We start from the raw sequence: 11806 nt of genomic DNA on the forward strand, positions 1-11806 counted from the left end.
GCACTGAAATGAACACAGAGGAGACAGTGCTGTCTGCTGCCACCAGGGAACAGCCAGGAAAGCGAATGAGCTCAGCACCTTTCGGCACCCCGCAAACAAGCTGCGTGGTGCCGTGTGTAGGATCACAGCTAACGTGAGCAGGCACTCAGTCCCAGGAGGCTCTCTTAATCCTTGCAAAACCCATGAGATAGGATATCATCATCTTACCTATAACACAGGTGGGGAAACTGAGGCCAAGAGGTTTACTGACTTCTGTAAAGCCACACTATGTCCTTGGGTATCCCTGAACTGGAGCTTAGCCTATTCAGACCTTCTACCCTCGGTCCTCCCCACCTTCCCCCCAGCCCAAGCACCACACACACACACACACACACATCTACTCATCAGAGTCATGGCTTCATGACCGTTCCCATCCTTGGCTCCGTCCCATGGGAATGAAAAAAAAAAAAAAAAAAAAAAGAGGCAGGCGAGGAACCAGCATTGTGTGTCTATTGTTACAGGTGCCCTGCAGGCGCGTGCAGCCATCTCATGAGGTAGGGACTGTTACTGCGCTCACCACCTGGGAACAGGCAGGCTGGACCAAGAGCAGGACCTCCTAACCCCTGCACCAACCCCTCCCCGTCCTCTCCCAGGGCCCAGGGTAGCCCTCTGCAGGTCTCTCCTCCCACACTCTGCAGGTCTCTCCTCCCACACTCTGCGGGTCCCTGCTGGACATGGGATCAGAGCATTCCCATGCCTGGTTCCCAGCAGGGTCAGAGGACAGAATCGGGGAGAGCTGGGGTTCTGGTGCTTTGTGTATGGGGTGGGAGGGAGGAGTTGAAACGCTCCCCGCCCCCACCCTGCCGCAGGGAAGCAGGGCTCTAACCAATCACATCTCCTCTGACCAGATGCAGGTACCCTCTGTCCCCTCCAACGCCCAGGTCTGGTCCCTGGAGCCCCAATCAGCTGTGTGGTCGTGGGCAGGTCCTTCCCCTAGGACAGGCACTGCCTATGCTTCTGGATCCGTCCCTCAGCAGGGTGGCGCTCAGGTCAGCTTGTTCTGTCTTTTCATGTCTCCAGAGTACCTGTCTGCCTGACTCACACCCCAGGAATAGTTGGGGCAACCCCAGCAAGACCCCAGCTTCGCCCTCGGCCCATCAGGGGTGATGACCTGCAGCCAGGATGAACTCGGGTCAGTCCAGGCTTGGCCTCCCTGGAAACAACGTCCACCCGGCCCCAGCCGCTCCACTCCTCTCCTCTGCCCCTGCACACTGAGCTCGTTGGCTGCCAGGCCATTTTCCCTGCCAGTCCATGTCGTTCCCCTCAACGGTGCCACCGACCAGAACTTCACCCCGGCTCTGGACAGAATCTGCCATTCAGGCTGGCGCCGCGGCTCACTAGGCTAATCCTCCACCTGTGGCGCCGGCACCTCGGGTTCTAGTCCTGGTCGGGGCACCGGATTCTGTCCCGGTTGCCCCTCTTCCAGACTAGCTCTCTGCTATGGCCCGGGAATGCAGTGGAGGATGGCCCAAGTGCTTGGGCCCTGCACCCCATGGGAGACCAGGAGAAGCACCTGGCTCCTGGCTTCGGATCAGTGCAGCGCGCCAGCCGTAGTGGCCACTTGGGGGTAAACCAACAGAAGGAAGACCTTTCTCTCTGTCTCTCTGTCTCTCACTAACTCTGCCTGTCAAAAAAAAATCTGCCATTCAATACATGGCTAGGGCAGCAGATGCGACCTGTCTCCTCAGGGGTCCCTCGTTTTCACTCCTCAAAACACCCTGGCCTGGGGTGCAGGTGGCCTGCAGTGGGTGGTGGTCAGCTCCCAGCACTAGCAGGTGCAGGTCCCTCTTTGGGCCATGAACCTGGCCTTTTGAGGGAACCACCTCCAAAACCCTACCCAGTTCAGTGCTGTCCCGGCTGAAGCAAAGGGGCTGGCTCTGCTGTGCGTTGGCGTCCTGCCTTGGCCACTTCCACCATCTCCCTGTAAACCCAAACCCGAACCTTCCGCCCTGGGCTGCTGTGTGAAATTACACCCCCCGGAGAAGCAGAGCCTGGTGCTTGGTGAGTCTCAGCCAACAGTTATTATTGTCATTAGCACAGGGCAGGGCTCGTGGCAGGTGTTCGGAAATGGTAGCCCTTGTGTCACAGCCGATGCTCCGGAATCGCAAATCCAGTCTCCCCTCTTGGTTGACTCCTAGCTGTCTGTCCACAAGAGGCCAGCAGCCTCCAGACAGCATCTCCCCAGGTCAGCACAGCCCCCACCTGCCAGCTGTGCCCAGACCCTCCCTTTCGTCTGGGCTGAGCCCCCGTGCCTCCTCCTCCGGGAAGCCTAGCTCACTTTCCCACCCAGCTCGGATTGCCGGCAGCCTCTCATCCTCTGATCCTCGCACGCCTGTAGTTGTGCTGCCATTGGCTACTCTGGTCTGTCCTCTGCTGGACTGGGCTCCGCCAGGCAGGGAGCCCAGGTCTCACGGTCTGTGTGCCTAGAGCCCACCTGGCACGCAGTCCAGCCCAAGGTAGGCAGCAGCAAATGCGGGTACCAGCTGCCCGCACCATCCCGTGCTCAGGGGCTGGAGCGCTGCACGCATGCGGGACACGTGGGCTTGGGAGGGCAACAGAGCAGCGAGGCGTCAAGGGGCCCAGGGGCAGCGAGAGGATGACTATCTGGAATCAGGTTGGCAGGCTCAGAGCGCGGCCAGTCTAAGCTGAGGGTCAGGGGCCAGGGCTCCTTCACTCCCCCAGGGGCACAGTGTAGGCGGTGAGATGCGGGATGGCCCAGGAAGGGCAGGGCATAGGGCTGGGCTTTCCCCCAGCAGCCCTGGACAGAGCTGGTGCTGCAGGTCCCATCAGTATGACCGGGGTGGAGATCCTGGGAGTCCCTCAGGGGCCCAGAGTTAAGAGGGGAGGGCACAGCCCATCCGACGCGTCCATCCGTGTGGCCACGGGCCAGCAGGCAAGAGTCCCACATGCAGAGCTCCTCTGGGCTGCAAGGGCTAGGGGAACCTGGGTGGGTAGCGGGCACAGCGGCGGGGGCCCCAGGGAGCCTAGTCCAGCGGGCCTTGGAATATGAGGCGGACGCAGCCATGCTCGCCGGTGAGCCAGGCCCCGCAAAAGGGACAGGCAGCGTGGAAAGCGTGGGTGCCATGGGGCAGTGGTGTCTGGGCCCAGTAGCGGGCAGTCTTCTCAGAGCAGACGTGGCCGCAGGGCGCAAAGGCGTGGCTGGGCGGCCCGGGGTCCAGGCAGAGGCCAGCCTCCTGGCCGAGCCACAGGGGCACGTACGGCCCCACGAGACGGCAGAGAGGACACTCCCGTTCCTGGGGACCCCGCTCCCGCCGGCATCCCCAACCGTGGTAGCCGTGGACGTGGCCGCAGCGGACGTAGACCCAGGGCTGTTGCTTGTCAGGTGCAGTGCGGCCACGGGCCGGGCTGGGGAAGGCCAGGGTGCTGAGGCCCACGGGGCACTGGGGCCGGGCCGCGTTTGCCTCCTGCCGCTGGGCTTCCAGCTGCTTCAGCGTGGGTGCCCGCAGCAGCCCCGCCGGCGTGCGCCACAGCAGCGTGGCCCCGCACAGGTCGATGAGCGAGCCGTCCTGAAGCACGTTGGACTCGTCTTCCACCTGCCGGAGCCAGCAAAAGGGCCTTACTGCCACAGGGGGCTTTGGTCTCCTTGTCTGTCGGATCAAGAGGCCTGGACCAAAACCCTGTCTGAGGCTCCCCCCATGGTAGAGGCAGGAGACGCCCCTAAGCAGGAAGCTGGATACGGGCCCAGAGCTGCTGTCCCCTCCCCCACACACCCGGGGCTGCGGCTAGCGGAGGATCCCAGAGCCACGCCACCTGCGTTTGCCTTCCGGCTTCCCCGATGCCCGACTCTGCGCCCCTGGGGGTGGCTGCACCTCTCTGTTAATTTCCTCAGCCTCGTGATGGATCCCACTTCCTGGGGTCCTGAGTGGGTTTCGTGACAATCAGCCGATGGAAACACTCACCACGGAGCCCGGCACGTGGTGGAAGTCACGGACGGGGCTTTTGGGAAAGAGCCTTCCCCCAGAACTCTCCGGAGGGCTGACGCTCCGGGAAGGTCTGCTTTGCGCTGAGGCTTCGCGGCTCCCTGGCCCGTGCGCCCAGACCCAGGGAGACCGTGACACGGCCCCACGACCTGGGGCAAGCCCCCAGCTCTCTCTGGGGCCCACTCCCCGCTCCTAACCTTGGCTCTCTGATCCACTCCAACGTGGAGCTCCCGCGGCTGCCTGTGCCAGAGCTACTGCAAGGCCCTCCCCGGGGAGGGTGAGAAAAGCTAATCCCGCCTGAACGTGACAGCCGCACTGTGAACTGCCAACAGTCGAGGCTATAAACTGCTCACACGTGGGCCCAGTGTCACCCTCAGAAGAGGGTGTGATTTTTTTTTTTTTTAAGCTGCCGGCAACCCAAAAGTTGCTGGGTACTGCCCAGAGCGCCTGCGTGGGCTCTGATCACCTCATGGGTCTCCAGCCGTGCGCAGGCTGCGCCTGGGCACACGTGCCAAAAAATCCCTGAGCCTCAGACCTCCCCCTCCCCCGGAGACACAGCCTCTGGGAGCCGTCTGGCCTGGGCAAGATGGGGGCGGAGCGGGCCACCTACCAGCTTCCCCCGCTGCTGGGCTGAGCGGCTGTCCCGCAGCGTGTACACATTCCCGCACACTGAGATCTCCCGCCAGACACCCGGGGCCGAGTCCTCGGAGAAGCCGCCTGCTGGGTGCATCACCAGGACGCCGTTGGTGGTCAGGCCGTCCATCAGGCCGTCGGGGGTCCGCCATTTGGCCGCCCGCTCCTGGGACCACAGGAGGGGTCAGATCCCATCCCCGAGTGGCCCCCAGCAGGCTGCATGCCAGAGGTACTGCCCCTCTACCCTCAAGTTCAGAGGCTGCCTAGAGAGGATCGCAATCGGGGGCGCTCGACTCGGGCACCGCCGGACCGCTCGCTGACTCCCTGTGCTCCTCTGTGATGTGGGGCTGCCTGGGTCACGGCTAGGGTCACCTGGGCTGGTCCCTCCCCCAGGGTGCCACACCTCCCCAGCCTGCCCCGGGCTCACTCTCAGACAAAGAGTTAGTCCCTGCCTGGGACCCACTCACTCCAAGAAAGATGTTGCTGGAGGCGTCGAAGCCAGCGGCGTAGATGCGGGCAGTGTAGGGCGGCCGGCGGGCACAGAGGATCCGGCAGGCGTAGCGGGAGATGGTGCTCTGGGCGGAGGGGCCCTCGGCAGCCCCTCCCCCCGGGGACGTGTCCGTGACCACAAAGTCGATCATGTTCTCCGTGGAGCGGCCGATCTGCGGGGGAGGGACGGCGAGCACAGGACGACACGGGCAAGGTGACTCTCCCGGCCTCCCAGCCCGGCCTCCCGGCAGCACCACCCCGTTCCCGGGGCACCCTGGTCTCCCAGGTAGGGGGCTCTGAGTCCAATAAACTCAGGGCTGGGGGCTTCTTGTTTGCCACCCTCCCCGCTCTGGGGAGCAGCCACTCAGTACGAACCAGTTGATTTGCAGCACATTGAAAAGTTCATGCAGAATGGAATTAAAAGGCATAATGCATCATTTGCATTCTCCATGAACTTTCTAACGATCCGGTGCACTGAGTTTTGGCACTTACTGTACAGTAGGCACCACGCCACGCGTTTGCTATGCAATAATTCAGTTACCTTCCAAGGTGGGGGCTGGTGCTATAATGGGTCCCATTTTACAGATGAATAAAGCAAGGCCTGGTGAAGTTCAATGACTTGCGCCCAAAGTGACAGAGCCGGGATCCGAACTCGGGCGTTACAACCCCCACACCCGCACTCTGAACCCCTAAGCTGAACGGCCTCCCGCGGCCTGGGACCCTTGCGTTTGAGTCTTGATATGGCCACTGATTCATGCTGGGTGGTCAACTGCACCCCAAGTGCACCCCAGCCCCTTCGCGCAGCCTCACGGCCTGGGGTCCCGGCCTTCCCCAGACGCCTGCAGAGCCTCAGGGCCCAGCAGCCCAGGGGTCCGAGGCTGGCAGAGGGGCCTCAGCATACCTGGAACATGTCTGTGTCGCTGTCGTGTGTGTACTCCACTATGACCGAGTGGCTCCGGGACAGCGTGTACGAGATGCTGTGCTGGCCTCGGTTACTCAGTGCCTGGTGGGGAGAAGGAAGTCACTTTCCAGGGCCTGTGGCCACAAGTGTGGGCCCCTGAGCCAGAAGTGGGCGCCCAAGGCCCAGGGGCCACTCCCCGGGGAGGGCGCAGGTCCATCTGCTGCCAGAGTGTTGGTGTGGCGGGTGCTGTACACCTGTTACCTTATTTGACTTCTGCAGCCACCCCAAGAATGGGCTATCATTCCACTTTACAGCTGAGGGAACTTCAGGTCAGAGAGAAGAAAATGGCCACCCAGCTGGACAGCAGAGGCGGGATTCTAACCCAGATCCTCCGCGGCCAAAGGTTTCCCTTTGCCTTTGCTGTGTGACCCCCACGTCCCCCCTCTCAGCCTCGGCTGCTGCTAAAATGACGCTGCTCATTTCCATCCACTGCATGCGGTCTGACGGTCAAGGAAACGTTCGCAAGCTGGCGTCTCAGAGCGCACGTTAGAGACCGGCTGCTCCACTTTCCACCCAACGTCCTGCTCGTGCGCCTGGGAAAGCAGATGACGGCCCAAGTACTTAGGTCCCCGCTACCCATGCGGAGACGTGGATGGCGTGCAGGTCTCTTGGCTTCAGCCTGGCCCAGCCTTGGCTGTTGCAGCCATTGAGGAGTGAACCAGTGGATGGATCTCACTCTGTCTCTCCCTCTCACTCTCTGTCCCTCTGCCTTTCAAATACATAATAATAATAATAATAATAATAATAAAAAGGATTCCTCATCACGGCTTCTCTGGTTGGCCCACAGCAGTGAGTGCTCACACACACAGTGGGCTCCCCTGCTCCCACAGGGCCCCGGGCCTGGGGCAGGAGGGCAGGGCTGGCCGCCCGGTGTGCTACAACAGCGCTTGCCTTGGAGACGAGCGGTGTGGAGATGTGGTGCATGACGTCTGGCTTCACCCCGTTGGCGTGCGGCCGGCGACTCAGGGCCAGGCGACTTCGCCGGCGGCCCTTGTCCCCGCTGGCCAGACACCCGTTGTAGCTGCGGATGCGGCAGGCGGGGAAGAGAGGGCCGTGGGGGGAGAGAGACAAGAAGAGAAAGTCAGCTTCTGGGGGGGCTCGCAGGAAACTGCCAAACTCTGGGCAGATGTCTGCAGCACCTCCCGAGTGGGACACCCTCCAGTACCAGATCAGGGCACCAGGGACGGGGGTGGGGGGCATCCATTCAAGTGACCAAGTGTTTCAGGGACAGCCGAGTCACGCCCGGACTGGTGCTGGCAAACAGGTGGGTTTGGGGAGCCCTCGCTTCTCTGAGAACCACGGTGCCACGTGCCGTGAGCCAAGTACAAGCCAAGTGCACGTGGGCTCAGAGGTGGGAGGAGGAGATGCTGGCCCCAGGCTCAGGTTTCTGGGAAGATCTATACGGGCTCTGAAGAACTGGAAAGAACCCATCTATAGCCAGCTCTGTTTCTTACAGCACTGCTAGAACCCAAACGCAAGAGAGAACGTGAGCTATGCTGCCACTTCCTCCTCTCGCCAGCATGAAATCCCACCCCCCACCTTCCTCTCCAGCTCTTGTCCTGGGCGGGGTGGGGGGTGGATCACAGCCTTGCTGGCCGTCGCGACCTGGGCCTCTGTTCCTCCACTTTGTGCTAGTGATTATCTGAAGGCACCTTCGCAGCGCCCTGCAGGTGCCTCTCTGCTCCTTTTACTGATGAGAGAAATCAAGGCCCAGCGAGGTGAGCGGGAGAGAAGGCGGAGGAAGTCGGATTGGAGCTCAGGTCTGCCTGGCTCCAGACCCACGGAAGACTGAAGGCTGGCCCTGACAGGAGCCAAGGCCCCAAGGCTGGCAGGGTTTGGTGAGATCCGTGGGTGGTGGGTCGGGTGGTGAGGGGCAGGAGGGGAAGTGAAGTTGGTGGCCCCCACGCCGAGGACGTTGTCCCGGCAGCAGGGGAGTCGCGAGAGAATGCAGAGTGGGGAGTGACGGGGCCAGCAGCTGCCAACCACAGGCGACAGCCATCCAATCAGAACCTTCTGCCGGGCGCGTCAAAACCCCGATTTCTGGGGCTGCCGTGGGGCACCGGGGGTTAAGCCACCGCCTGCAAGTCCCAGCTGCTCCGCTTCCAATCCGGCTCGCTGCTAACGCGCCTGGGAAGTAGTAGATGACGGCTCAAGTCCTTGGGCCCCTGCCACCCGTGTCGGAGACCTGGCTGGAGTTCTGGGCTCCTGCTGTGGACCTGGCCCAGCCCTGGAGCTTGTGGCCATCTGGGGAGTGAACCAGCAGATGGAAGCTCACTTGTGTGTGTGTGCGCGCGCGCGTGTGTGTGTGTTGTCTCTCCTCTCTGTCTATAACTCTGCCTTTCAAATAAATAAAAATAGATCTTAAAAAAAAAAATCCGGATTCCCTGGCCACAGCCACGGAGACTGACTCGCAGGTGTGGGGCGGGTGTGTTCCGTGTTCCCCAGGTGGCTCTGATGCACAGCGGGGGGGGGGGGGGCTGTCCTGCTCTGCACAGGACAGACAGCTGTCTGGACGGCCCAGCGCCTGTGGTCCAGTGTCCCTCACGGGTGGCCTTGTCCTCAGCTGGGAGCTGGCCCTTCGTTTAGGACACTGAGCAGACAGTTTTCCAATACAAGCAGCCCTGAGAGGAGCGTCCCTTTCGCCCTGCTGAGTTCTTCCTGTGTTGCTGGGGTTGCCAGGCCTTGGGGGTGGGGGCAGTTCGGGACCCAGGCTGGGCATTCGGCTGGGCATGGCTCAAATCCTGGCTCTTCCACTTGCCGCGCGATCTCTGGAGAACGGGGCTAAGTTGTCAGACCCTACCTCCGAGGTTCCTTTTGAGAATTCAGTGAGGTGACGCATTGTAAAAGTGCTCAACACAGGGTTTGGCATGTCTACAGCGGGCCTCAGTGTTAGCTGTTACGATGTGTCTTAAAAAGCGCAAATATGGATCTATCAATATCAATAGCCAGTATTATTTCTTAACGATCACCGTCATTAAAAACAGCTCATCAAAGAGTGTTTTCAGGAACCATGGCTGGGAGAGAGGCCAAAACGGGCTGTGGACGGGGAAGCAGGAGGGTCCACGCCCAGGCAGGGGTGGGGTCGGGGGGGTGGTCTGCTGGGGGGTGGTCTTCCTGGGTGGGGGCACGGTCCCCGTCAGGTGGAGACCAGGAAGAGATGCCCAGCTCCAACTCACGGCGCTTGCTCTCTCCTGGTCTGAGTTCTCCCACGTGTTAGCGCGAGTGCACCAGCTAGAGCAAGCCCTGGGTCCGGTCCGCCCTGCCACTTACCAGCCGCGTGCCCTCGGGCCAGCCTCCGTTTCCTCACCTCCTTCCTCACAGCATCTTTGTGAAGATCGAAACGAAACAATGTCCGTGAGAGGGCTTGGCACAGCCTGCCTCCCAGAACAGGGCGCTGGTGCTGGGAGCGGCTCTGCACACTATGTCCGCGCCTTCCTTCCGACCACCCTCTGAGGTGGGGTAATCATCAGCCCTGTTTGCAGAGGCAGGATCGCAGCCGGAGTTCTTCACGCCACGCCACGCACACGAGGTGCTTTATGGTAGGCCACCGGTGCTAACTTTTCCTCCTCTGATCAGAAACTTGGGGGGGCAGTGAGAGCTGTCTCGGTCATTTACGAGAATAACAGCTACGCATTGAGGTGGGTTTGCTCAGCGTGGCCTTCAGAGGGGACGGTGACGGGGGACGGCTTGGGGAGCGCTGGGTCCCCTGAGGGGGTGTTGGGAGGGTGCCTGGTGCCCCACCCCCCAGGGGGGACCGGGGAGGCTCACCCCAGGACGATGAGTTCGCCATACTTGATGGGCTCCTCGTCGGGCTGTGCACCTTCACCGGAAGAGAGGACGCAAGAGCCCTTGTTCCCGGGGTGCTGGAGGTCAGAGGTTCGGGGGGACCCCACTTCCGGGTTTCCTTCTAGCACCATTCTGGGCAGAGTGGGAGAGGAGAAAACAGCGTTGCAGCATCCCACCCCGGGACCCCTGCGTCCCACGGCCCGTCGTCTGCTGCAAGCCACCTAGGCTGGGGCCAGAGGGGCCCTTCTCCCCTTCTGTTGCTGTGGCAACAGTCACCTCCGCTCCCCGGAGTTGTGAGGGGTGTTATGACAGCAGGGAGTGGAGATGGGTGGTCTGCAGCGGTGGCACAGCCAGGGCACGGGGCCGCGAGGACACTTGGTGGGGCCACGTCTCCAGTCTGGGAAGTGCTTGGCCAAGGAGCTAACCAAGAGTTGGGGACCCTCATCTCTCAGGTCCGACGCGGTTCCTGAGCTCCGGGCCCACCGAGCTGGCCTCTCTGTCGGGTTCTCGGAACCCACCTGTCCCTCTTCATCTCCGTGCCCCACACTGAGTCTGGGCCTGTCCGTCTGTCTGTTTCTCAAAGACCCTCTGTCCTCCGGCCGCTTTCCCCCCGCGCCCGCCCCCGTCCCGGCCTCCACCTCACCATCCATCTGCCTCAGTCTCCCCTTCCTGGTTTCGCCCTGGAGCCAGGCCTCGGGACGCCCCCTCCCTCCCGCAGGTGTCTGCGGTCCCCGGGCCGCCCGGGTCCCTGGAGGCCTGTGGGGGTGGCGCTCCCCTCTCCGGCTCGGGGCTGCAGCAGAGCCCGGCTCCCGCAGGCAGCCTGTCGGGAAAGCATCCCCACACCGGCGGGACCGCGCCGGCCCGCGCCCCGCGCCCCGCGCCCGGTGGGCACAATGACGCCCAGCGCATACGCAGATAGAGCCGGCGGCCCCCGGCAGAACCGCTCGCGGCGCGCGGGCTCCACCCCCGGGGCCCCACGGCAGCGCCCGGACGGGCGCAGAGCCCACCTGGTCCCGCGACCGCAGGGACGCGCAAACAGCCACAGGCGCCAGCCCTCGGACCCACTCCCGCCGCCGCCCCCAGCCACGCAAACACGCCCCCCGCGCCCGCCGGGGCCCGCCCGGCGCAGCCCCCGCCCCCTCCGCCCCCGCGGCCTCACCTGGCCGCGCTCCGGGCCCCCTCGGCCCCGGGCCCGCTGCGGCGGGATGGGCCCGGCCCGCGGCGGCTCCGCGCTGCCTCGTCACAGGGACACCCGGGGCTGGGGGGAGGGGACGAGCGCCAGCCGCCACGCTCCGCCCCCTGTCTCGGCGCCCCGCCTACTTCCCCGCCTCCGGGGAGAGCCCCGCCCCGCCCGATACTCCGCCCCTTGCGGAGAAGCTTAGCCTTAGCGGAGCTCCGCCCCTTGCCAGGAGACCACGCCTCCCGGCCTCGGAAGCCCCTCCCCCAGGAGGAGAGAAGCCCCGCCCATCGCGGCCCACCTCCCTCGCCCCTCCTCCCCCGCAGTCCTCGAGACCCCTGCCCCATTTCGGGCTACTCTGCCCCGGTTTCTGGTGAGTTTGTCTCAGAGACCTGGGTGCCCCCCACCCCACCCACCCACCTAGGCCAGGGCTCTTCCTTTGGGCTTGGCGACCCCGTCCCCAGCTTCAGGCCCTGGGACTCCTCCCCTTCTGCCGGGAGACCCCTGCCTCCCACTCTGGGGAGGCTTCCAGTCCAGCTGGGCCACTTCCACGAGGCACCCAGCGGTCCCCGCCCCTCTGGCCAGCACCAGTGACCACCCGAGGTGCCACGGGGAGGAGATCCCGGGGCCTGCAGCTGGGCAGCCGGTCTCTATGCTTGAGCAAAGGGATCCTTTAACTCCCAGAAGGCGGGCACGGTAGTCACCCACTTTACATAGGAACAGGGATTTTAAATGACCCCTGCGTGGTTGCGTTGCTAAAAGAGGCCCCAGGGGGTCTCA

The 11806-nt window shown here is 63.3% G+C and overlaps 1 protein-coding gene across 3 annotated transcripts; it reads right to left on the minus strand.

The window, feature by feature from the left end:
- Positions 1 to 471: 471 nt before the first annotated feature.
- Positions 472 to 11165, minus strand: PELI3 (pellino E3 ubiquitin protein ligase family member 3). 3 transcript variants are annotated; one of them, XM_051826699.3, is made up of 8 exons: positions 11009 to 11165; positions 9832 to 9981; positions 9334 to 9387; positions 6955 to 7084; positions 6004 to 6105; positions 5081 to 5275; positions 4591 to 4779; positions 472 to 3593 (listed from the first exon to the last, which is right to left on the minus strand). In XM_051826699.3, exons 2-8 carry the CDS (start codon positions 9978 to 9980, stop codon positions 3024 to 3026), a joined length of 1389 nt encoding a protein of 462 aa, XP_051682659.1. In that variant the 5' UTR covers position 9981; positions 11009 to 11165; the 3' UTR covers positions 472 to 3023. The 3 variants fall into 3 exon arrangements, with proteins under 3 accessions (XP_051682659.1, XP_051682670.1, XP_051682677.1); XM_051826710.3 differs by lacking the exon at positions 9334 to 9387; XM_051826717.3 differs by lacking the exon at positions 4591 to 4779.
- Positions 11166 to 11806: the final 641 nt, after the last annotated feature.

The sequence above is a fragment of the Oryctolagus cuniculus genome, chromosome 1 (genome assembly GCF_051225735.1).
Source record: "Oryctolagus cuniculus isolate XC-2025 breed Fujian yellow rabbit chromosome 1, ASM5122573v1, whole genome shotgun sequence".
NCBI lineage: Eukaryota > Metazoa > Chordata > Mammalia > Lagomorpha > Leporidae > Oryctolagus > Oryctolagus cuniculus.